Source organism: Camelus ferus, chromosome 13 (genome assembly GCF_009834535.1).
Source record: "Camelus ferus isolate YT-003-E chromosome 13, BCGSAC_Cfer_1.0, whole genome shotgun sequence".
Classification (NCBI taxonomy): Eukaryota; Metazoa; Chordata; class Mammalia; order Artiodactyla; family Camelidae; genus Camelus; species Camelus ferus.
This window is the reverse complement of record NC_045708.1, coordinates 15,652,555-15,678,787: the sequence shown is the minus strand read 5'-3', so window position 1 is coordinate 15,678,787 and position 26,233 is coordinate 15,652,555. Positions and strand designations below refer to the sequence as shown.

The 26,233-nt window shown below is 52.1% G+C and overlaps 1 protein-coding gene across 3 annotated transcripts in view; it reads right to left on the bottom strand.

Annotated features, from left to right (window-relative positions):
- EPHB2 (EPH receptor B2) overlaps positions 1-26,008 on the bottom strand; it is a 176,010-nt gene extending 150,002 nt beyond the window's left edge. The window contains exon 1 of one of the 3 annotated variants that reach the window (XM_032495410.1): positions 25,800-26,008. In XM_032495410.1, the coding sequence (XP_032351301.1) occupies positions 25,800-25,860 (61 nt within the window). In that variant the 5' untranslated portion in view covers positions 25,861-26,008. The remainder of the gene's footprint in view (positions 1-25,799) is intronic. The other 2 variants (XM_032495408.1, XM_032495409.1) reach the window with 2 other exon arrangements.
- Positions 26,009-26,233: the final 225 nt, after the last annotated feature.

The following is a 26,233-nucleotide window of genomic DNA, read 5'->3' as shown; positions in this document are numbered from 1 at the left end:
CCTCCCCAGGCCTCCCTGCCTCAGCGCCTGGTTTCTCTAAGGATTTATTTTGTGAAAATGTCTCTCTCAACAAGTAAGTTATCCTACCCTGAGCCAATGAGGGAATTCTTCTCTGCGTTCAAAACCACAAACCCTGGGCAGCCCTTCTGCAGCCCAGCACAGCTTTCTGCAGCGTCAGGTTATGAATCACTCATCAAATCCGTGTCTGATTCCAGGCCAGGCTGGGCATGGAGGGAGGGTGGTGGTGTTCCACTCCCAGCTCTGGGGCTGGGCTGCTGTGCCAGGGGGGGCTTGGACCAGTTTCTCCTGACCCTGACTCCTCACAGGTCCTCTGCATGTGACACTAGAAATGCCCAGACTGGGTTAGGTCTGATCTACCTACCGCACCAGGTCCTCCAAAGATGAGTTCCTTGAGGCCTCATAATAACCAGCTGAGCTCGGGCTGGTCAGCTCTTTTCAGAAACTGAAGCTCCGGGAACAGATGACATGATGGAAAGGAAGACGTGGCAGCTAAGACAAGAAGCTCTAGGGGCCAACTCCAAAACCCTGAGCATTCTTCCGTATGCCAACCAAGCCCCCAGGGTGTGCCTGCTCACTGCCGATGCCCTGGGGGTGCCATCCCCAACCTGCCAGGCTCCAGGTGGGGGAACAGCAGGAGCAAAGGGAAAAGCAAAAGCAAAGGTTGGAGGTCAGAGGTCCAACCTTTCTAGAACTGTGGGGGCCCTCAGCCCTAGGGGTTCCTCCAGCATGAGGACCCCCTCTCTTCCTCTCTGCCAACCTCAAGTCTCATCTCCTCTAGAAACGTCTGTAGCAGAGCCCTGGCATGTAGTAGGTCCTCAACAGACATTTACTGAATACCAAGAACGAATGATCAAAATGATGAAGAACAGCATATACACTCCATAAATGGCTACTGAATGAAAGGATGAACGATGGATGGGTGCAGTACGGTCCCACAATGGGAAAGCACAAGGGACACATATGTAGATTTGAATCCTGGCTTTGCCACTTACTAGCTGGGTGACTTCAGGGAAACTCCTTAGCTTCTGTGAGCCTTGGTGTTCCCATGTGCAATATGGGATAATGGTAGTACCTATCACAAGGAGTTGTTGAGAAGATGCAATGGAATAAGGTACCAGTGGAGCTTGGCACAGCACCTGGCACCAGGGCAGGCTCAGAGAGGGAAACCATTACTACCATGACCATCATCATTATTTACAATTGATGCTTCAGGGCTCGAGACCAAGAACATTTGAGCTTTCCTGGCTTTGGTAAGATCAACACAGATGTGGACAGAGCGAAGCATATTTAGGAATAAGAAAATGATCAAGGAAAGAGAGGAAGGGAAGCTAAGACCAGACTCCCAAATGAATGAAGCCATCTGTGTGAATCATCCCCAAAGAGGGGGCTGGGCCAGGCTTGGCCCCCATGAATCCTTACGGCCCCAAAGTGGGGATTTCTCATTTCTGAAATGAGCTGGTGTTTTTCACCTATAAGTGGTCTCATTAGGTCCTGCCTCGAGGCAGGGCAGGAACTCAAAGGCCTCTTCAAGGCTGGGCCCATGAAAGAGCCACCTTGTTCTGGCCCAAGACTCAGCTCCCGTCCTCTCTAGGTTCCACCTAGTTTTAGAAGCATCAGAACAGCCTGTGTATTATGATCACTTCCTCCCACTTCCAAGGTCTTGAGAGGGTGTCACGCTGAGTTGTAAAAGCTTCCAGGATAGAGGACGAAGTTATTTTTATGGGCAGGCAGTGCATTCATTCATTCCCTCATTCAGAAAACACTGGTTTGAGCGCCCACTGGTAACAGACGCTGTGCTAGGCCCTGGCGGCCCAACAATGAATAAGATCAGAAAGTCCAGTCAAGTGGGGGAGGCTGACGTGGACAAGATGAGCCATATATGGTGTTCTAAGGTCATCTATAAAAGAGTTGTGGCTAAAGGGCTGAGGGATATATTAGGGAGGGGACATTAGAGTTGGGCCTTGAAGGATGACTAAGAGTTCGCTAGACAGAAAAGTGAGAGAAGGGTATTCATTCCAGGCAGCAACTAGGGCCTGAACAAAAGTCTGGGGGCACAGGAGTTTATGACATATATATATGAAACCTAGACCTTATGGTTGAGAATGACAAGGATAGGCAGGGAGGTCAGCAGGGGCCAGATCACCAAGCAGCTGGGTTAGTAAACCAGGGGAAGGAGTCTGACTTTGATTTTTCAGATAACAAGGAGCCCAGGGTCTGAGCAGGAGAGTAATATGATCTGAGCTGCAGTTTTGAAGACTCAGTGGTGATGCTCTGTGGGGTCCAGAGGTCACTGAGATAGTCTAGGAGAGGAAGGGTAAGGCCTGGAGGTCAAGTGCAGGCTGCAAGGATGGAGAGTCAGGGAGCAGTCAGAATGGCCAGGGAGAAAGGGAAAGATGAAAAGAACTGTGCTGGCTCTGGCTTGGATACTCTCTCCCCACATCCACCAGATCAGGAAACTGAAGCACAGGATGACTGGCCCAGGATTCCTCGTCAGGCTAAAGGCTGGATTCACAGATACCCGGAGGCCTCTGGGGGGAGTCCCAAGTTCTCAGTTGTGTCTCCCCTTTAGATTCTGCCTGGAGATCCATTGCCAAGGTGGCAGCCAGGATTTCTGAGCCAACCAGCCTCCCCTTCCCTCAAAGCTGTGATGGGAGGTGGGGGTGGGGGTGGGGGGGCGTAGGCTGGGCCCTGTGTCTCCATCAGCAATGTTCCATTATCCTCTGAGGCTGGGCGACCCCCTGCCGCCGCCCCACAGTGCACTGGGAAGAAAAGCTCCTCTCTGACAAGAAAGCCCCTTTCCAGAATGGGCCCGGGGTCTGGGCAGCGCCTTTATGCACGGTGACCCTGCCACAGTGTCAGCGGCACAAACGTGTCGGGCTGCAGAGGCTTCCCCCACCCTCAAAGGGCCTCGTGCTGAAGCTGTGAAGGGGCCTCCTCCTGGGGCCTCTGGGAACCAGACAGCGGCCTGCAGGCCCCATTGATGCTCCCAGGCCCCTTCCCACCCCCCGAGAAATCATGCTCTGGCCAGCATGGTGACCAAGGCGGGTTTGTGGGGTGGGGGGCAGCTAAACAGATCCCCTACTTATGCAATGGGGCCCCAAGGAACTCTTTGTCCAGCCTCCAGAATGATTTGGGAGGAAAGTTGAAGGGGAAAGGCTTTTGTGCCTCTGTGCCCAGCCCCCAGGCCTCATCCCCCACATACCCAAGGAAGAGGGGCCTCCTTGTCTCCAAACTGCCCACTCAATGCCCCCAACAGCCTTCTTGCTCCTCGCTCGCCCTGGCCAGCCTCCTGCAGACGCCCATCTATGCACACCTTTGGAGGCTGGGCAACGCGTTCCCTGCCCACCCAACACACCCTCAAGTATGGCAAAAATAACTGTGGCCGACTACCGTTATCCTTATCAAGCACTTCCTCTGTGCCAGGCCTGCGCGATGAGCCTCTTTGTACTGTATTATCATCCCCGTTTTACTGATGGGGAACTGAGGCTGAGCGAGAGAAAGCAGCCGAAGGTCACAGAACATGTAAGTGGCAAAGCCAGGATTCAGACCCAAGTCCACGAGACCCCAGAGACCACACTCAACCACCACACAAGGCTGTTAATGAAGGGCAAACACTGCTCCCAAGTCCAGTGACCTTATCACTGCCCTCAGGGCAGACTCATTTCCAAAGAATCCGAGTGCCCTACAATCACTGGGGGTGTCGGGGGTGGGAGGGGCAGTTTCAGGGAAGATAAACTCCCATAATTTAAGCCAAAGGAGGTCAGTTTAAACGGCAGATTTTTCCAGTCATTCAGAACCCAGAGAGGGGCTCTCCCCAAGGCCCTCCCATCAGACCCCTAGGAAGCAGAAGAAGAGCCACCACATGAGCTCTCCTTGCTCTCAGGCCCCGGGGGTAAGCCAGCACCCCTTTCCCCAGGGGCAGAAACTTTGAACTTGCTCAGAGCCCCTGGTTCTAGATAACAGCCTCTGAAGGATGCTGCAACCTGTGCCCCCAGGCCAGAGGCAGAAGAACACAACCTTCAGGGTCGGGCAGAACTGGTCCAGTTCCCTGCTGTGCAGGCTTAGTGAGCGCTACCCTCTCTGAGTCTCAGTTTCCCCACCCTGCAGGGATGTTACGAGGATTCAACAAAATAATGTATGGAAAGCATCAAACGCCACCCCTCCTCCCCGCCACAGAGTAGCATGTCATCATCACCATCGGCACCCAGAGCAAAACCACAGAAGCTTTTAATCTGTGAGTCCCTTGAAATTATAGACAAAAGCATGTGTGCGTGTGTCTCCAATTTTCTGCGAGGTAGGGAGTTCATAGTTTTTGTCAGCTTCTCCAGGCTCTTCATGACCCAAAGGAAGTTAAGAACCATAGCCAAAGAACACTGATGTTCCTGTAGCAAGCACTCTCCTGGGGTGTACCATCTCTGAGCCTCGGTTTCTCCACCTGAAGACTGGGGATCCCTACCCTGCCTGTCTCATGAGGATGTTTCAGTCCGGACTGTGCAGGTCAAAGGGGAAAGTGTACGTGGCAGTGGGGGAGGGGAGGGGTACCTTACCCTGCTGAAGAGGCACAGGGCCAGCTGCCTAGAGGCCAGGCCACAGCAGCGGCCGCCCCCCCAACCCCCACACAGAGGGCTTGAGAGAGACACCAGCCCCCTGCCCGACCCTAGGCTAGACTCTGAGTGGGAGGTTGTGGGGAGGGGCGGGCAGGGCTCTGTCCTCTCCATTTCGGGAGCTCCCGATGGGGGTGGCCTCTTGGCTGTAGTTCTGTTTTTGGAGGCCAGGAAGCCAAGAGTCTGAAGCCCTGGATTCCTGGCTCTGTCCCCACCAAGTCCGGCCAGCCTGATGTAGTAGCCTTGAGCAAGAGCTTTAGAGGCAGAAGAGGTTGGATTCAAACCCCACCTCTGTCACTTACTGACTGTACGGCCTTGGGCAAGTTACTGAACCGCTCTGAGATTCAGTTCTCTTATCTTGAAAACAGAGATAGCAAACGTGGTAGATGCAACAAGGCACTGTAATTAGCACAGAGTGAGGCTGCGGCTACTACTGCGGGAACCTACTTTGTAAAGTCAACACTGTGTTCACATTTTTTGTGGCTCACATCATCACTAAGCCCTGAGGGACCTAGCATAGGTCCTCTGTTCTCTCTGGGTCTTGGTCCCCCAGTCTCAAAATGAAGGGGCTGACTAGAAAGGCAGGAGGAGGGGAACACACCAAAAATTTGGAAAGTCCTGGGTTTGATTCAGAAGAAGAGTCCACTGGAGCAAGTCCTTTCACCTCTCTGAGCCTCAGTTTCTTCCTCTGTATTATGGGCCTCATTCTTCATCTGTGTTCAACTGACATCAGCTGAGTTTGAATGTGGAACGTGCCAGGTCCTGGGCCAGAGGCCGCTGATAAAAAGATGAAGTCGGAATGGTCCTACCTTCAAGTGGTGGATCACAGGGACACCCCCTCCTTCCCAGGCCCACAGGAGGAGCAACTGAGATACTGCCCGAGAACCCGCCCTGTAAACTGCAGAGAGCTGCAGGGCCGGCGACTGCCAAAGGCCCCGAAAGGGCCTCCAATAGCAAATCAGAACATAAAGGGGTGGGGGCATCCCTAAATATTTACCTGCCACACAAAAATAAGAACACTGCAGCAGAGGCACAACAGACTGCTTTAAAATCTAGTCTCGTTGGTGGGGCGTGGAATGAAATGAGGTCACATGGAAATGGGCTATTTTTGTTTCAACACAGCATTTTAAAAATACTCTTAATTATATGAAGATGGGGGAAAGGTTTACTCAAAAATTAAAGAGAACTGTTAGAGCTCCCCTCTGGCCCCTCCTAGGGCCTCCTCCAAATCCTCTTGCCTCCCACCACCAGGCATCTGCCCACCACCTTCTCCATGTCCCCTCACCTCTCCCAGGCCCCCGCAGCTCTTGGCTCCCACTCCTGGGAGGCAACTGGCCCACACATCTGGGAGGGAGAGAGCCAGGACTCGCTGAGCCCCACCCTCTGGGCCCCTTCCAAATGGGTTCTTGTTTCATCCTTAAGCAGCCCTGGGAGGCAGATCTTGTTATCCCCACTGCACAGATGGGGACACTCATCACTCCTGGAGTTCAGAGAGGCTGTGTCCCCAGCCTGAGGTCACACAGCCTGCACATGGTCTATCCAGCCATGGAGAGGAGTCCTTTCCTCTAGAGGGCACTGTCTCCCGGGGCCACTGCTGCTCTGTAGGTCCTGAGACCCAAGGGGGAACCTGAGGACGGCTGGAATTAAGGATTAGGCAAATTCTCCTTGGGTATAGAGGGGCAGGGGCGCAGTCTGGACAAAGGCGTTCCCAGCTCTGCCTCCCATGCAGAAGGCCTTCTACACCATGATGATCACTGACTGGGCACTTACCGGGTGTCACAGGTAAAGGACTATTATTATCCCATTTTACAGATAAGAAAGCTGGAGCTCCGAGGCAGTCACATCTAGTAAAAGCTGGCGTCAGGATGTGAGCCCAGCTGGCGTGGCTGCAGAGCCCCTCAGCCAGCTGCCCTCCACTACAGCCTCCGGCCATGCTTTATTTAGTCATCTTGTGCCTAAGAAACATCTTTTGTTTAACCCAGTCGGTTCACTGTGACTCTGACTTCCTAGAGGATGGCAAAAGGGCACAGTCCTCTCTGTACTGCTCAAAGGATTCCAGCACACAGCAGGCGCTTAATATCTGTAGACCCAAGGATGCTGGCTGCGAGGTTATGGCGGCCAGGGCAGAGGCGCCAAGTGTCATTTTCCTGTTCTACAGATAGACAAACCATCACCCAAGGAGGGGAAGGGACTTGTGCAAAGTCATCCAGAGGGTTCTGACCGAGGCTGGACCCGGACCCAGGCCAGGTGCTTCCCCCACCCCACTGCCCTCCAGCCCCCCAGAACAGTCCAGCACGTGCCTGAGTTGCCAACACGAGTGCCAGGAGATTGAGCTGTCAATAAATTATTAATTTATGTTAGATACAAAAAGACAGATGCTGCCACATCACAAACACCAACAAAGCTTCCTGGGGTGGGTGGAAGGGGAAGGGTCAGGGCAAGAAGAAATGAATGGTGCTTCCTCATCCCGTTCCCCTACCTCCCTGCAAACCAGCAAAACCGGGGCCATCTATCAACTGGTTCCCACTCCCACCAACTCAGTCCCACCACCACCACCTGCCTGGATTCTGCAGAGGCTCCTCCCTGTCCCCTGCTCTTCCCATGCCCACCCCACCCCCGCCCCAGTCTCTTCCCTTCACTGCAGCCAGAGCAATGCTTTCTAAACACAAGTCAGATCCTGTCACCTCCTTAACACCCTCCACAGCTCCCATCTTGCTCAAGGTAGAAGCCAAGTCTCGACCATGGCTCCCCTCCCTCCATTTTTCTTCTTAGCATCATCACTACCTAACCTGTTCACTAGCTATTTCCAGCCTTGCCCACTAGAAGGAAAGATCCACGGGGCAGGACAGCCTGCACTGCCCACTGTAAGTTGCCCACAATCACACAGCTGGTAAGAGGCTTGGGTGTCAACAGGCTGCAGAGCCCTGGAGGCCAGAGACCCCCTTGGTACCACCCATCTGAGAAGCAGGGGTAGGGCCAGCAGACTTGATACCTGCCAGCTGAGTGTACATCTGTCCCCACTTACCAACTGAGTGGCCCCACCAAGCCACTTCCCCCCTCTCTCAGTCTCAGAAGCTTTATCCATCCATCTAGAAGAGCAATCTCATCCCAGTGGGTCTTCCTCCCAGGGGGCTGTGCACATCCAGCATGCGAGCTCCCGATGGCAAGACCCATGATGTCTGATTCACTTCGGAACCCCACCCCCACCCTTGGGCCTGGCCCTGTGCCAAGCCCCTGCAGACTTCAATGCCAGTCTGTTCAATTAAAGGGAGATGATGGATGTCACAGCACTCTGCCAACTGTCACCCAAAAGAACAAACAGAAGCATATCCTCCTTTCACTTATCCCGAGAACCATTCCTTCCCTCCTTCCTTCCTTCATTCTTCCAATCAATACATAGCCATTGAGCACCTACTATGAGCCAGGCACTATGATAGACCTGGGGAATCTAGTGATGAAGCAATTGAATCATGGTTGCTGCTCTTGTGGAGTATATAATTGGGTAGGGGAGAAAGAGAGAGAGAGGATTAAAGAAACAACATTAATTATTTTACAATTATGACTTTGACAAATGCTGTAAAAGACCTGAAAAAGTGGAGGAGGGTAAGAGTTGTCCAGGTGATGAGCAAAGGGAAGAGCATTCCAAGTAGTAGAACCAGCCAGTGCAAAGGCCCTGTGGTGGGAGGAAGCCTAGGGAGCATAAGGGATTGGAAGGCCACAGTGGGTGGAACTACTAGGCTGAGGGAGGTGATGGAGATGGGCTGGAGAATGGGCAGCAGCCAGACCAAGCAGGGCCTCTGGGCTATGGGGAAGATGGGTCTTTATCCTTAAAGGAATAGGAAGTTGTAGAAATGTTTTAGAGAAATAGCCTGATTAGACTCAAAAATCCAACCTCAGGTCATGTTCTCCTAAAACAGATCCGTGTGTCTCTCTGTCCCAGTGTGGCCAGGGTTGGGTGGTGGTAGACTCAACTCAATTTGAAGATGACAAGGTGAAAGGTCCTCTCCTCCCAGCACCTCATGCCCAGGTGAAAATGCCCACCATCCTCAGGACTAAACATTCCAAAGGCGTCGAGGTGCCTGCTGGCTAAGGTCTACCCATTTGCCAAGGTCTACCCACAGCACAGTCGTCACAGAGAATTAAAATCTGCCCAGAAACTCGGGAAGCTCGGCACGGCTCCCCCTGTGATCCTAACTGGGAGGCATTACCCCGAGTGAGCAGATTATCAGGATGTGTAATTTCTGGAATAAACACAGCTGTGTTTGTTTCTCTGCGCAGTGCTCCAGACAGAGCGGCAGCCTGGCCCGTCGCGTGCAGCTGGAGCCTCGCACCTTGGGACGGACTCCGTCAAGACGCCGTCAGGGAGCGGGGAGCGCACCCCTCCCGAAGGCCTGCCATCCAGGCGGATCTGTCTGGAAGCAAATTCAGGGCTCCTCGGGAAGCTAGTGGAGAGACCAGGGAGGTGCTGCAGTCCCAGGAGGGGAAGGGAGTGTGGAGAAACCTTCAGGTCTTTTGCCTTTGGGATGGGAGTTGGTCACAATTTCCAGGACAATCTAGAATTGTTAGCTGTGGGACCCCCTCCTTAGTGTGGAAGGTCCATGTGGAAGGACCCTGCAAAGGCTGGAGTCCAACCCCAGAACTTTCCAAATGCAAAAACTGAGGTCCAGGCAAGAGGAATAGGGAGAACAGGGCAGGGGACATTGTACATCCAGCCTCTGCTCTGTGCCAGGCTCTGAAATATGTCCCAGAAATACCAAGGCACACAGGCAGCTCTGCAGCGCCTGCGACCTGCAGGGTTTTAATCCCAGCTCCATCACCCAGGAACCCTGTGACCATGGGCAAGTCATGGTAACCTCTCTGAGCCTCAGTTTCCTCATCTGTAAAGTGGGGATAATCATACCTACCCCCCACGGGGCTGTTGTGAGGATTAAGCTGGTTTCTACATGACAAGGGCTTTGTGCCTGGCACACTGTAGGGCACCCATACATGATGGCCAGTCCTCATTCATTCATTCATTGATTTCTGAGCACCTATCATGTCCCAGGCACCATGCTGGACACTTGTAAACAAGAGACAAAATCCTGCCTTTATGAAGCTTACATTCTTATGGGGAGAACAATGACTAAATGATGTTTTATTTTTGTTATTTTTATTGCCATTTTACAGAAGGGCAAGCTGACAGTCAGAATGGCTGTCATTTTTTAAATGTCTATTATTTATTTTTATCCAATCTTATTCTCAAAAGGGCTAGAGGCAGATGTTAAATAATTTATCCAAGTCTCTACAGTTAAAGAAGGGAGGCACTGGCTTTAAAGATTTTTAGTGGCTACAGACCTCATTCTAGGCCTGTGACCGGCCTTGTGTGACCCCAGGCAGGTGCTGTCCCCTCCTGGGCCTCAGTTTCCCCACAGGTCCAGCTCTAGTATTTTTTCTAGATTCTGGGATGGTTCCTGGTGTGCTGCCTGGCTCCTCCCAGCAGGGTGCTGTGCTGTGCCCAGCAAGGTGTCCACAACCTTTCCCTGGCACTGAGGGGTGAAGTGGGTGGGGTGGGACAGGATCCCAGGAGGTGCTTCCGGGAGCAGAGCAAGGGGCCTGGCAGCTGCTTTCCTTGACACGTTCACTCTGCCATGGTCCCCTCCATTCTGGCCCCTCTCCCAGATGTTCCCTATATCCCGGTCCCTCCCGCAGCCAGAGTAGCTGGCTGGGTAGGATTAGCCTGCACCCAGGGTCTGGCTTAATCCAGGCCAGACCCACACAGCCCTCCACAGCCTGCAGCTTGCTCTGGATCCTCCCCCAACACCGGCCCCCAAGTCCATCTTCCTGAACCCTTCCCTGCTTTTGATTTCCTTCCATGGCTCCCTACGGCCTTCAGCATCCAGTCTAAACACCATAGCTTGTCACTCAAGGCCTCTCTTACCTGGTTCAAACCTTCTCTCCCAGCCTCATTTCCCTTTCCTTTCTTTCTCAATTTCCATTCACTGTGGCTTCTACAAACCTGTCCCTCTCCAGCCTCTGGGCCTTTGCTCCAAGCTATTCCCTCTCCTAAGAAGGCCCTCCATCCCCTTTACCGTGTGTCAAAAATCCTCCCTGGCTAAATATGTCTTCCCCACCAGCTCAGGCTGGAAGACATTTCCCTTTTGCACTCACATCACCAACATCCCTGAACCTGCTTTTTTATAGGCAAAATCAGTGTTAATAACTATTATGCAGGGTTATTGAGGGGAATAAATGAGAACATGTCAGAAAAGCAGCTAGTATGGTACCTAGCACTTAACAGGACTCAAAGGTGAGAGGCTGCTATGGTGATGGTGATGGAAGAGGAAGGGAAGGGGAAGGGAAAGAAGAGATGAAAAAGGAGGAAGAGGCGGGGGAAGGGGGTGGGAAGGGCTAAATCGGGAGTTTGAGATTTGCAGATACTAACTACTATATATAAAGTAGATATACAACAAGTTTCTTCTGTACAGCACAGGAAACTATATTCAATATCTTGTAACCTACAATGGAAAAGAATATGAAAATGAATATATGTATGTATATGTATGACTAAAATATTATGCTGTACACCAGAAATTGACACAATATTGTAAACTGACCATACTTCAATTAAAAAAGAAAGAGAAAGAAAAAGGGGGAAGGAGACATCGCCTATCCCTCTGCTGGGATATAACTCTTTGACATCAGAATGTGAAGTCTGATTAATTCCTCTCTGTCCCCCAGCATCCAGGAGGCTTTCATAAATGATTGTTGAATGGGTAAATGGATGGATGGATGGATGGATGGACAGAAGGAAGGAAGTTAGGATTATGGGAAAGAAGGAAGGATGTATGGACAGATGAATGAAAACAGATTAAGCCTGGAGGAGCCTGAGTGTGCTATCCCAGAAGCCTAGCAGCATAGCTTCCTACTGGCAGCTGAGGCTTCTGGGACCAGATGCCAAATCTGTTTCCCCCTGGCTCCAAGCTCCTGTGCTCCTGGCCAGCATCAGTCTGCTCTCAAGGTTGAGTAAGTGAAAGCTCAGGGCAGCTGAAGCCCCTGGGAGTTCCAGCTCTTCCCCCACCTGTCACCAGCCCCTGAGAGCACCAGCCCCTGACAGCAGGAACATATCTCCAAAAGTGTGAGCCAAGTCAATGGGAAAATAGGATTTACTTTACAGAAATTCACTTTGGGGGCTAACTTCTCTGGGAACTCCCCAGTGCAGAAAATTTGGCAAATCCACGGTCAATGGCTCAGAAGGTTTCTCCAAACCTGGTTGAGTGTGCTGTTTGCCAGCTTTTTCTAAGTCCAGAAAGCGGAGAATAAGGAAATATCACAGTCTAGATGCCAAAGGGAATCTGAAGGGGAGAAATTCACTCTGGTTTTTTGTGTTTGTTCATTCTTCCATTCATTTATGCACTCAACTATTTAAAACATGCAGCCATTTTGGCATTATCCATCCATCCATCCATCTAACCCGCCTCCACCAAATCATCTTTTTATCTATCTATCATCTATCTCTATCCCTTTGTCCATCTATCAACCTGTCCATCATTCATCCAACCATCCAATCCATTCAAATATTCATGCACTCATCCTCTATCCATCCAGCCATCAATCACTTAAGCACCCATCCAACTGCTCAGCTATTTACCTCTCCAATTGTACACTATTTAGCCAGGATGATTGAGGATCTCCAAGTATGGCTAAGGTAAACCAGACATGCTGACACAGTACCCACTATGGTCTAACCTAGGCAATAAGAAAGAAGTATATACAAGGTGCCACCAAGAATACAGAAGCCACCGGGACAGTTCAACAGTACACACAGAATGGGGAGAGATCAGAGAAGTCAGGGCAGGCTTCAAGTAGGAGGAAACATTCAGCTTGGTCTTAACAAGCAGCAGGAATTAGCCAGAGAAAGATGAGAGGGGTACCTAGGCAAGGAAGCAACATGACACAGCATGGTGGATCTAGAAGTCCCAAGGCCTGAGTTCCCATAGCTACTTGGTTAACTGTGGACCCTGGGCCAGTCCCAAGTCCACCCACCTCTATAAATTCCCCTCAATTCCCAGAGAGACAGGACCGCAGCTGGGTGCAAAATTATCATCTTCTGCCCTGGGTTATGCTTTCATGGCTTTAATAGGGGCCCTGGAAGGGAGAAAAGCAGGCCCCCAAAGTTTCGTGGGACAGGCTTTCCTGTCAAGTAGACACAGGTATAATTCCCAACCTCACATTCTGCTGTAAGTGACTTAACCTCTGAGCCTTTCTTCCTTCTTCTGAAAACGAAGACACCACTAGTGTTTCCCTTGTAGGCTGCAGTGAGGACTGAATGAGGGAATACAGGGGGAGCACGTGGTCGCTGTAGGTAATGCCAGCTGTTCTTCCCAACTGCAGCCAACATTCAAGTCCTACTGTGTGCCAGGCAAAATGATCTAAAAGAGTGGTTAAGAAAGTAGGCCTTAGACATTCATGGATCAATTCTCAGTCAACATTAGTTCTTTGCCCATGTCAGCAATTTATGCTCAAATGGTTCAGAAAAAAATATATACACATACATACCCACACCCCCATACAAAGAAGGGTGCAAACGTGACAAAATGTTTACAATTGCTGAATCTAGGTCAAGGATATATGGGTGTTTATTTTACTATACTTTAAATTTGTATGTTTGAAATATCAAAAATAAGAAGAAAAGAAATTAGCTCTTTGTTGATCTATCTTGAAATCAGGCTGCCTGAATTTGGATTCCAGCTCCACCGTTACTGGCCAAGTAACTGTGGCCAAATTATTTACTTTTTCTAAGCCTTTATTTTTTCATCTATAGGATGCAGGCTGTAATAACACCTAAACCCCATTCCTGGTCTCTAGCAAACCCTCAAAACAACGCTGGTGGCTACTGTTAGTACTACTGCTACTATTATTCTTCATTGAACCACTGAGAAACTGAGGCCAGCAGAGGTTCGGTAAGCACCTGCTTTTCATACATTATCTCTTTTAATTCCCCAAACACCACCAGGTGGTAGGTGATGTTATCCTCATTTTCCAGATGAGAAATCAGGGCTGAAGAGGGAAATGACTCACCCAAGGTGACACAGCTGATGAGTGGAAAAGCCAGGATTTGAACCATTTGTCTGTCTCTGAAGTCCGGGATCTTCCCCCAGTGTCTCCTGCCTCTCCTATGTCCCTGGACCCAGGCCAAGGGGCCCAGTCTCATCGAAATCCTTTCAACTCCAGAAGGGGCCAGTCCCGACTTCACGGGCGAGTGTGGCTGGGCTTCCGGTGGCTCGGGGACACCCAGCGTCAGGGCCACCTTGGCATCTCAGGAGCTCTTTCGACTGCTCTCCCGAGAGCCGCGGGAGCTGCCATCTGAGGCCGTGCGGAGTGACAGCTGACGCTGATGGGGACAGGCAAGAGGACGTACGGGCCGAGGCCCTGACTCGAACAGACTCCCCGGGCCACGGCCTTTCGTGGGTTCCAGAAAGGCCCCGCGGGCTCTGGCCGAGGCTGTTCCCAGGCTCTGCCTCCCTGTGAGAGGCCGAGAAGCCCCATTCAGGCAGGACGCATCCCACTGTGCGCTAAGCCGCTTTCTCCCCACTTACACGTTTCAGATGTTTTTTGTCCTTCCGGCTTCCCATGGACTCAGGCCAAGTGACAAGTTGGTGCTGTGGACATATGTCGTCGCCATAATGGGAATGTTGACCCCATGCTCTCTTCCTGCTGGGGCCAGGCAGCTTGCACCCCGCCCCAGTGCTTGGCATGCCCTGTTCTCAGCCACACAGGACTCTTTCCAGCTCCCCCAATACATTACACACTCATAGGCCTCCCATTTGGATCTTTGCAGATGCTGTCCTGTTGTCTGCAATGCCTGCCTTGCCACTCCTTCACCCAGTTATTCCTCATCAAGCGTCTCAGAAGTCACCTCTTCTAGGAAGCCTCTCCTAACCCCATTTTACCACAGAAGAAACTAAGGCTCAAAGAGGTAAGTTAATTACTATCTGATACAACTCCTAGGCACATATCCAGAGGGAACCTTAATTCAAAAAGATACATGCACTCCAATGTTCACAGCAGCACTATTTACAATAGCCAAGACATGGAAACAACCTAAATGTCCACCGACAGATGACTGGATAAAGAAGCTGTGGTATATTTATACAATGGAATACTACTCAGCCATAAAAAAGAATAAAATAATGCCATTTGCAGCAACATGGATGGACCTGGAAATTGTCATTCTAAGTGAAGTAAGGCAGAAAAAGAAAGAAAAATACCATATGATATCACTTATATGTAGAATCAAAAAAAAAAAAAGCCAAACGAATTTATTTACAAAACAGAAACAGACTCATAGACATAGAAAACAAACTTATGGTTACGGGGAGGGGAAGGGAATGGGAAGGGATAAATTGGGAATTCGAGATTTGCAGATACTAACTAATATATATAAAATAGATAAGCAACAAGTTCATACTGTACAGCACAGGGAACTATATTCAATACCTTGTAGTAACTTATGGCGAAAAAGAATATGAAAATGAATATGTGTATGTTCATGTATGACTGAAACATTATGCTCCACACCAGAAATTGACGCAACATTGTAAACTGACTATACTTCAATAAAAATATATAAACAACAACAACAGAAAGAGTTAAGTTAAAAGGGTCAAATTCAGGCTGTTTGTATATATCAGAGGAGAGGTCCAGCCTGGCATGGTTCTACTCCAAGACCACATGCTTTCCATCCCACCAACTCCGCCCTCAAAGAAGAAACTGAAGGAAGACATGCTGTCTGCCTTCAAACATGGCAGATGCCTACAAGAAGGAGCTTCTCTCCTGGATTGTTCTGGAAGGCAGGAAACAGAAACCACAGAGGGAGGTTCCAGGAAAAGAGAATCCCCAGTTCAAGGTAGGAAGCATTTCTGACACCTTCATTGCCTACCAGCTGTGTGACCTTGGGTAAGTTACTTCAGCTCTCTGAATCTCAAACTTTCCCAACTGTAAAATGAATGTAACAACACCCTTGCTCTGTCTCTCCTCCAGACACCTAAACTAGAGCTTGTAAACTGCCAGCCAGTGAGCCAAATCCAGGCAGCAAACATGATTTGGTTTGGCCAGGACTGTATTTTAGAGTAAATTGAGCAAACATTTAAAAATCAGTTTTTCCATAAATGTCAGAACTTTGCAAACCAGAAGATCTGGCAAAACTGAGCTCCGATCCTGGCACAGCAACACGGTCAAAAGTGAGTAGCACCCGCCTTCTTCAGACAAGACACGCACTCCCCCCAAGGCACGGCAGTCTGTCCAACTCCCAGCTCACCTCACTCATTCACAGCCTGGCCAGCTCATGAGCCTGGGGTCTCTGGCCAGGACTCTTGTGATTTATTACTGTCCACATTGGGCTTGATTCCTATTCAGTCAGCAAAAAGAAATCTCATTTTTTTCTTAACAATTTGACAATAAAATTTGTCTGTGTGTTGCCCATAGTCTTCAACACATCTTCAGAGGTGATGCTCAGAGCTCAGTGTCTCCCACGCACTTACTTCACCATGTGCACACATCTCCACGTGCTCTCGGTGAACCTGTGGTCCAAACTGAGATCTGATAGCAACTGGCCGACCAATGCCTTTAGACATTTTGGTTTCCTCCAGTGCTTTCCTGCTCCTACAGTGGCTCCTGGCCAAGGTGGGAGTGACAAACCACAGTCATACCATCACAGATTCTCTTATAGCTGAATAAAGGACACAGTTGCTCCTTGGTACAGCCTTCCGAGGTGCTTAAATCATGATCCCCTATTTACTGATGAGAAAACTAAGGCCCAGGGGGGTGATGTCACCTGCCTCAGGCCACAATGGTACCTTGGCCCCATCCTCTAAATTCAATCCCACTAGCCCAGGGCCTCCTTCTCATGCCTGCTCTTGAATACCTATGCCTCAGACTGCCATTTGTAATTAATCTGTAGGCTCCTTATTGCACAAACATCTATTTAGTGCCTATCACAAGCCAGGCCTCGTGCTGGACAGGGGACAAGGTGAAGTGGAGAGTCCCTGCCCTCTCAGGGGAGGCAGACAGCCTGGGAAGCCAATGCAGGAAGCTAAGTGCTGGGTGGGATAGGAGGGAAGAAAAAGTGGGGAATGAGGTTTCTGGCTTCCTGCTACCCCTACCCTGCATTAGACTAGATACTCCCTGTGGTAGATTGCCCCACACTGTGGCCATCAACTATACCTGCCGACACTAAACGCAATGCCGCCTCCCATTAAGGGGGCCTAAAGCTAAGTTTGGACCACAGGTTGGCCCAAAGCACATGGAGATGTGTGCACATGGTGAAGTGGGCGGGTGGGGGACACTGAGCTCTGAGCATCACCTCCAAAGATGTGCTGAAGACTATGGGCAACACACAGGCAAATGTTGTGTGTTGAATCGTTAGCAGGAAATGTCTCCTCCCTTTAATGATTAAACAAAAAAATTAAGCCCCATGTATTTCCCCTCTCCCTAAACTGGATGAGGAAGCCTGGGATGAATCTGAGCTGGCTGTGAGATTTGCTCTGGTTGCAGAGGTGATGTTTTGTGATGTTACAGCCCAGGCCACAAGATGTCTTGCAGTTTCCACTTCATCCTCTTGGGAGAGCACCATGGAAAGCTTAGTCTAGACTACTGATGGCTGAGAGGTCTCAAGGAGTGAGACAAGGGGCCCACCCTTCCAGCCATCCTTACCAGGGCCTCAGAGATGTGAGTGAGGCCACAGTGGACTTTCCAACACAGTCTAACTGAGTACAAGCTCATGAATGACCCCAGCTGACCCCACATGGAGCAGAATAAATGCCCCGTTACACCCAGTCAACCCACTGAATCAGGAGAAATAATAAATCACTGCTTTTTTCAGACAGTAAGTTCTGGGGTGGCTTACCAGGCAGCAATAGATAACTGATACACTTCCCAGGGGCAAAGCCCTGTACTTTTTCTTGCTCTTCCCTCCCCTGCCTGGAACCTTGCACTGGGCATCAAATCCTGGAGCTGGAAGGGGCCTTGAAAACCACGGAGCCCCACCCCCTCAGTTTAGAGACGGCAGCAGCTGAGGCCTGGGCAAGAGAAGCAATTCACTCCAGATCACAGAAAGAGACAGGGGCAGATCTCAGAGGCAAACTTGAACCCTGCTGGAGCCGGGCAAGTAACACAAATGTGTGAGGCGAGCTGGTGGTGAGTTACCCCCACGTTCACGTGTTCTGTCTGAAGAGGCAGCCACTATTCGGCTCCAGCCAAGTGTGGCCATGTAGGAATGTGGGCCTAGTGAAGCCAGATTGTCTGACTTTTCACAAAGCCAGAAACAGGATTTCTCTGTACACTCTCTTGGTTTTTAAATGTTGGCTAAGAATGCAAATTGGATTGACGATCTCTGGGCCATTGAGGCTGGCCTTGGGCTTCAAGCTTGGTCTGGTCACTGACTTTGGGCAAGTCAGATTATCCCCCAGGCCTCAGTTTCCTCATCTCTAAAATGGGCCCCATGGCTCCTGCCCACTCACCGGGTTGCTGTGAAAACCCAATGAGCTAATGGACTTAGAAATACAAGCTATGAATGGTGCTGTGACTGTTGCATGGCCTCAGTTCTCTGTGGAGGCACCCCTTACGATGTAATGAGTTAACACCCGATTTGTCTAAGTTAGAACAACATTATTCTGACCATTATGACAGAGATTGCATTTTTATGGCAGGTTTGTGAGTTCCAGAACCCTCCCACTTGCATTATCTCAGGATGCTGATGGAGTCAGAGGCTGGATGGCTGCCTTGGAGACCCTCGCCAGAGCCAAGCCTTTCCTCTGAGCCGGGAGGTACATTCCAGAGGCCGCCTGAGTGGCGGTGAAGAGCCGGAGCTTCAAAGGTCCCTCGACCTGGGTTCGAATCCCTGCCTCCCACCCGCTAGTTCCATGTCCTTGGGCTACTCACTCTCTGAGCTTCGGTTTCCACATCTATAAAATGGGCGCAATCATAAAACCACCGGGTGGGCAGTTGGGGCAACCACATGAGATGACATGTACAAGGCCCTTCACAGAGCATCAGGCACAGGAACTGATGGTTGTTTATCATCATGTATGGAAGTTGGTGCCTGGCAAGCACAGCGCCAAGAAAGAGGGCACAGCCATGGAAGATCCTGTCCCTTTCCTGGGATTGGGGAAGCTGAACTGGGGTGGGGATGGGCCCTTGAGGAAAAGCTGGATGGGAAGCAGGGAGGCAGGCTGGAGGGGCCTCTCAATTACTCAGCAAGAGTCAGGCAGAGTCAGAACTGAACTCTGCATATTTGGCTTCTTCCTGAGGTTGAGAGGGAGCGGGGGAGAGCTGGAGATAGCACCCCCTAGTAAAATGGCACCCATGTCCCCCTACTGTAATTCTGGTTTCCCATTGGTATCGAGAAGTAACAGCTGCAGTTAATATTTACTGTCAGCTCAGCACACGTGACATACACATTCAGTCAGCAGCTTCATCTTTCATAGATTAATCCATCCATTCCTCACAACCATCTCAAGAACTATTATTACTCCCATTTTAGAGATGAGGGAACCAGGGCTCAGAGAGGTTAAGTAACTGGCCAGAGGACACAGAGTAAAGGACAGTCTGACTCCAGACATCCTTGTAACTCCCAGGCTATGCTGTTTATGGAACAAAAGAGAAAGTGGTCAGGGCTTGGCTAAAGGACTCTGGGATTTCGGAGAAAGGAGCAAGCTCTCTGGCGAGGACTGAGGGTGTTGATATTTCACAGTAGTGACAACTGATGAACACGGGCATGGCCGAGAGTCAGGCTGTTCTTCTGGCCGCTGCATACAGGACCTCACTGAATCCTCACCGTGAGCCTCCAACAGGTTGTATCTCCAATTTACAGGTCAGGAAACTGAGGCTCAAAGAGCACATCACTTGCTCAAGGCCACAGAACAGACAAGGGCTCCTCCCCGAGGACACCCCCAGCCCCAGGGGGCTGCAGCAGGGCTACTGATGGCTCCAGAAAGCTCACCTAGCATGGCCCAGGCTAAGGTGGCCTAGGCAAGGCCCCCAGATGACACAGGTGTCCCCTCTCCCACCCTCTGGAAGGCAGCTGCTTTAAAAGGCCCTAGACCCATAAAATGCTTTCAAGTCAGCCTTATCAGACAGCTGATCCCAATCAGGAAGCTTCCAGGTGCTGTCACGATCAACGGTCCACCCTACCCCTGAGAGGTGTGCAAACATTCTTCCCTGCCCTGCCCTCCCCCAGCGAAGCCTCCCCCAGCTCACCAGCAGGCGGCCAGCCCGGGCTGGTGGGCGCAAACTCTGATTGATTTCCCCTTCACTTCAGTCTTTCCAGTTTCCTGCTAAGGTTTCTCTTCCTCTTTCTCAGGAGTCCTATGTTTTATCTTAGGCCACTGAGGGGCAAATCTGCCTGCCCACTGGAAGGACCTGGGGAGCATGTTAAAAACACAGATCCCAGGACTTGATCCTGAGCTACCAAATCTCCAGCTAAGTCAGGCAAGCAGGCCAGGCCCCGAGATGGGATGGGGCCCTGGTCGGAGGTGCCAGCCAGGTCCACCTCTGCCAGCAGGCCACCCTGGTCTCATCCCTCCACCCTCAGAGGGAGCACAGCTCCCCTGCCTTGTCCCGCCCAGGCCTCCTGTCACCAGTCAGCTCCATCTGCCCTTTCTCGTAGGGGTCTCTCTGCACGCAGGGGTCCGACCTCTAGCCTAAGCTCACAGGTGAGCTCTGGGCAGGCAGAGTTGACCAGCTGCTACCCTGGGCCTTGCTGAGTACCCAGCACAGCTACCCAGAGAACCTGCCGCCACCCTGGCTTTGGGGCTGATACAAAACCCTGATGAAGTGGAGGGGGCCAGGCACCAGGAAGGACAACCCCCTGGGAGGGACAGGGGGCTGGCAGTCGGGCCATGGGGCCAATCTAGGACTTAAGCCCCTCACTGTGAGCCTGGGTATAGCCCTGTGTTTTCACAACTGTTTTGAGACTCTTCTGAAAGCTAAGGTCCCTCTTCCTCGGAAAAACCACATTAACATCCAACATTCTATTATAATTTCAGGGCAGTCACAGAGCCCCATAACTCAGGAGGCCTGTGGACCCCAGCTGAGAGCCCCACCCCACCCGCCACTGTAAGAACCAAGTATTTGCCGCCGACAGGGCCCTGAAGAAGGACGCAGAGATGGGGCTCTGGGCCTGCCCATACTTGTGGGTCTGCAGTCCCAAGGCTGGGGCAGTTGGAGCCTATGTGATGGGCTGAGCGAGACACTGACGGCTGATTTGTTGCTGAACAATCTAAATGCCAAAAAGGGGACCAAATTAGGACACAGCCATCACTGACCATAACCACAGGCGCTCCAAGGAAGAAGACCTTGCAGGGGCTGAGAACAGCCTCTGCTGTACACAGCTGTGTGCCTGACACTGATGTGGATGGGTATCCACAGGAATCTCTGAGGAAATGGAGTCCACGGAATCTAGCTTCTTGCCCAGGGCACACAGTGTGCAGTATCAGGCTTTGAACCCTGGTCTGATTGCCCAGAAGGCTGTGCCTTTTCTCTGCCCCACACTGTCTGTAAACTTGGATGGCCTTGTTTCCCTCCAGAGCCGAAATCCCTTCTCCCACCCAGCACCTGACATGAAGCAGGTGCCTGGTGACTCTTTTAAAATATATGGATGGGTGGATGGAGGAATGAATGAATAAGTCAACTTGCTTTTGAATTCTACAGCATTCGGGCTTTAAATCTAAGCCCTGATTTCCTGGCTAAGACGAATACATGAAAGCAGCCTCCTTTAAAAATGGGAAGAAGGAGAAATAAACATAAAAGGAAAACCAATTCTAAATTAATCCCATTGAAGGTCGCTAGGTCTTAGATAGGTAATGCCCAAGAGGTGGGCCCAGCAGAGAGCTAGGCTGGAGGTGGGAGAGACAAGAGTGTATGGAGTGCGGGAGGCAGGCTCCCTCAATCCCTGTAAGAAGGGGGCTTGTATGGCATATAGCTGCTGCTGGTCCATTTGAATCCTTAGCTCTGGCTGGCTCATCTATCCATTATCCCCAAACACTTTCCTGCATTCTGTATCGCTGCTCAAACCATCCCCTCTGCTTCTCCCTCTGGCAAGACTTCCTTCACCTGGCCGGGGAGATGGCTCTCTCCTCCACCTCTGTATCATTCTCCTGATACTTATTTTGTAGCAACATAATATATTCATTCATTTGTTCACCCTACATTCATTCACTCCATGTTCCTTAGCTGACCATGCCTCTCAGTCACTGGGCACCCAAGTGACTGGGCTCAGTTCAAGGCCCTCGGCTGCCGTAGGAAACATGGCAGATAAAAACCTCTCCCCTCCTGGAGTTTACAGTCTAGTGGATAAGACACTCAACAAGGAAACTAACAAATCTCTGATACGACTTCAGGTGGCAATGGGTTTTATGAAGTAAAACAAAGCAGGAGGGATAGAAAGTGTCTGAACTGGGTCTCTTAGATGAGGCAATCAGGGAAGGCCTCTGGGAGGTGGCATTTGAACAGAACTCTTTTTATCACAACTGTGGACACAAAAATGAGCTAGATGAACTCCCTCGGGGAGCTTACAATCTAGCAAGGAACAGACGAGCTGGCCTTTTCTTGACTATGCAGGATGGGGTCTGGCTCATCTGAACCTCCCACACACTGGAAGTCAGCGATCATTCCAAAAGCAAATCTGGACAGGACCCTCGATCCCTCAGGAACCTAGAATGGCTCCCCACTGCCCTCAGCGTCAAGTCCAAACTCCTTAGCCTTCCATCCGAGTCCTGCCCTCCATCCCCTTTTGTCGCCATCAACACCCACCTACCTCAGAGACACTCTAGCGAGTACCCGATCATTATGCCTCTATGTCTTTACACACACTGTTTCTTCTTCCAGGCACAACTCTCCCCATCCTCTTAGCCCCAAAGTCAACCTCCTTAACTTCTGAGAACACCATTCGTTTGTTTGTGTGACAGTGGCTGAGAAAGTTCTGTTGCAGAGAGACAAAGTCAAAGTCAATCTTCCATCCTAAATGGCCTCTGCCGCCCCAGGTGGCTCACAACTTCCTCCTGGCAGCACAGGGACACATACCACATTCTGTCTTGCCAACTGTTCCCCTGTCAGTTTGTCCCCTATCTCCCTACCTGCTCTAGGGCCCAGCACCACACCAGCTAAAGAAGCTCCATAAATATATGGAAATCAAAAGAACAAATGCACGGAGGAGGTTGGTTTTCTCTAGACTTCAGCTTTTGGATTCCATCTAGTGGCTGGTCTATCTCTGGCCTCTTCTGTTGGACATTCCCCAGGGGCACTTCCAACCTCTCGAAGTGCCCACTCCTGATGCCCCAGATTTGTGTCTCCTTTGGAGGGTCTCATGGTTTGGAGGAGATGCTAAGCTCCCCTTCCTAACCCAAGGTGTAACCCCTGCCAAAAAAAAAAAAAAAAAAAAAAAAAAAAAACAACCCTACACACACCCTCTCTCCTCTCTCAAAGGCTGGGGATTTCCTAGACCTTAATGCTCAGGGCAGCCTTTGTTACTACAGGGTATGGGGGAGAGGCACAAGGAGTGGTGGCCACATGTCTCTGGGTACCGGGAGCCCCAGGAGCTGCCCTCCTGTCAACCCAATCTTCAGATCTGCTTCCATAGACTGTGCTGCTCCCAGGAGGAGCCTGTCTCTTCTGGGCTGTGTCACAAGCAGCATTGTCCACCCCATCTTCCATCCCCCAAAGGCCACACAGTTCTTCAAGGTGACTTTTTCCCATCCATGATCTGGTCTGAATCTCAAAACCCACCTGTGAGAAAGGCAGGACTGACATGATTACCTTCATTTGACAGATGAGAAAACTGAGGCTAGAGAAGGGAGGTAAGGTGTATAGGATGGGATCCTGGGAGATTAGGTAGAACATTTCATACCCAGAGAAACCGAGCACCCTATGGAGAAGGGAGCTGGCCCAGGGTCCCCCAGTAAATTAGAAGCCAGGCCCTTGACCTCCACCTCACACTATCTCCCCATCCATTAGGCCAGCTCCTTCTTAACCCCTATTGGACTAGACTCTTTAGTGTCCAAGAGGCAAGGAAAAGCCTGAAGCAAGGTTTGGGGTGCCGGCTGCAGCCCTTCTCCCACCCTGCCCCCAAGTGGCAGCCCAAGCAACCATCCCCCACTCTGACGTCGGCAGCAGATCGGCCCTGTATCTGGGGCCCAAGGTCCAGCCTGGCCAGAGCCCACCAGATTCCAACCACCGCCTGCCAGGGCCAGGGTGGACAGACGTGGCCCTTCCATCTACCCCATGGTAATTAAAAACACACCCAGGCCCTTTCCTACACAAGAGGGGCCAATTTTCATCCCCTCCAGCTCCGCTGACTACAACCCAAATAGCAATATTTATGCCAAGCTCCCCATAATACTGTAAACATCCCAATGTATAGTGGGCCAACGGGTGAGTCATTTCCCAAAGCCAGAGCTAATAAGTGGTACCTCAGCCATATTCCAGGGAGCTCCTGCCAGCAGCCAGGCCTCAGGGCTGCCCTCCACACCCAGGGCCTGTGGCACCCTCGGTGCCCCAGGGGCCCCACTCCGGGAAACCTCAGGCAGCCGCCAATCCTCTAGGAGCCGGAGGACAGCTGCCTCAGTGCCAGAAACTATGGCTGCCATCCAGGGACACCCCTCCACCCCCTGAACTGCGGTCACTAAAGCACTCATTACTGAGAGAGAAACTAAAGTTATAGCACGGGATCCCCCGTCATGCCTTTCCCAGAGACTGCTGCCTCCATGCCTGGTCCTATCAGGTTTTTCTGTTGTTGTTGTTTCGGTTTTGTTTTGTTTTGTTTTTTGAGCTGCAAGAGGGAAAGAGGCTTCATATCACCCCAAAATGGCCTGAGATAAGGGTACCCCTCAACACTATGGTGGCAGAACCCTGAAAGAGGTCACTCTGTTTAGGGACAAGAAGATGCAAAATGAACAGGGCACAGGCTACAGAGACTTGGGACCCCTGTTCTATTTTTATCACCCAATGACCACGGATGATACACTGACTTCTGAGCCTTGGCTTACCTTTCTATTAAAAGGAAGTAAGAATCTTACCCACCTGGCTTCTGTGGAAGACTTGTTTTGGGGAATCCAACAAAATTGTGAGTGGGAAAGCACTTTGTAAAGCTTAAAGTACTTTGTCAACTGTGCAGCACGTTGTAAACCACAGAGAGCTGCATACAGTGCAAAGTACTTCATAAACTGTAAAGCGGTTTGAAAACTGTAAAGTGCAGTACACATGAGAATCATTATTCATATTCATTTCTTGCCTTACAAGCTCGGCCATTTCTGGTGGACACACCCAGACCCCACTAACTTTCCCTCCAGAGCAAGCTATCTCAGGAGACTTGGCAGCCACCCTGTCCCTTTGGGGTTCGGGTAGTACCAACACACGAGGCCACGGGGAGAGGGCCCAGCGACCCTGGCCAAGGCCAACACATGGCAAGAGCATCTGGTCCGGCCCTGGCGGCAGCTGGAGAGCTCCCGGGGCTCCAGCGGCCACGCTGAGCACTGCCGCCAGCGGGGCGGTGGCCGGCAGGGGTGCCCAGAGACCCCGCGCGGCCGAAAGATGCCCACGAACCCATCCCCCAGTAGTCCTCCCAGGGAAGGGACCCCATTGTACGCCGCGGGCGATGGGCAGACTCCAGCGCGGAAGGCTGGCGCGCTCAATTCCACTCTGCCAGTCCCCGCTCTTTGGGGCTCCGACTCCATCCTGGGGGCGCGGACTGGGAGCCCCTACCCCAGCCAGTAGCGGTGCCTCCCTCCCTCCGCTCCCTACCAAACTTTCCAGCCCAGACTGCGCGCCGGGCCCCCCGGCCGGCGCCCCTCCACCCTGTGCCGAGCAAGGCCAGGCCCGCGCTCAGTGGGTGCCCGGGCCGGGGCGGGGGGCGAGCGCGCGTGGGCAGCCCCCGGCCCTGGGCGGCGCTCGCCCGGCTGGCTACAAAGCCTCGGCAAGATGGTCCCTTCGCCTCCTCCTGGCACAGTCAATCAGCGCCCGCCGCTCCCGGGCGCCCGCGGGGCCCGCGCCTCCCGACGCGGCCGGACACACCTCCCCGCGGCCACCTGCGCCCGGCGCGAGCCCCGGGGCAAACTTTGCGGGCCGCGGGGCGGAGGTGGGCGCCGGCGGCCGCCCGTGCCCGGCCGCTCCCCGCCCCCATCGCCCGCCCGCCCGCCCGCTCACCTTCCACAGCGGCGAGCAGCGGCAGCAGCAGCAGCGCGGCCCCCAGCCTCCGCAGGGCCATGGCTGCGCTTCCCGGGGCCTCGGGCCGCGGCGCCGCGGGGCCCGGGCGGCCCGGGCGGGAGCGCGCGCCCCGGGCTCGGGGGGCCGGGGGGAGCGGCGAGGCGCGGCGCACACACAGCCGCCGCCACCGCGCAGCCAGCAGAATGAGCCATCCAGCCCGGGCAGAACGGGGACCCGGGCTCCGCCAGCGCTGGGCGCGGCCCACCTGAGCCGTGGGCGCGGGGGGAGCCCGGCAGGGCTGCCGTCACTCGCGCGCGCCCGGGACCCCAGCCCGTAGCGCGCGCTCCCCCGAGCCCCAGTCCCCAGCGTCCGCAGGACCACCTGGGGGCCGCGCGGGCGCTGGAGCGCGGAGACCTAGAGCATCCGGGCGACGG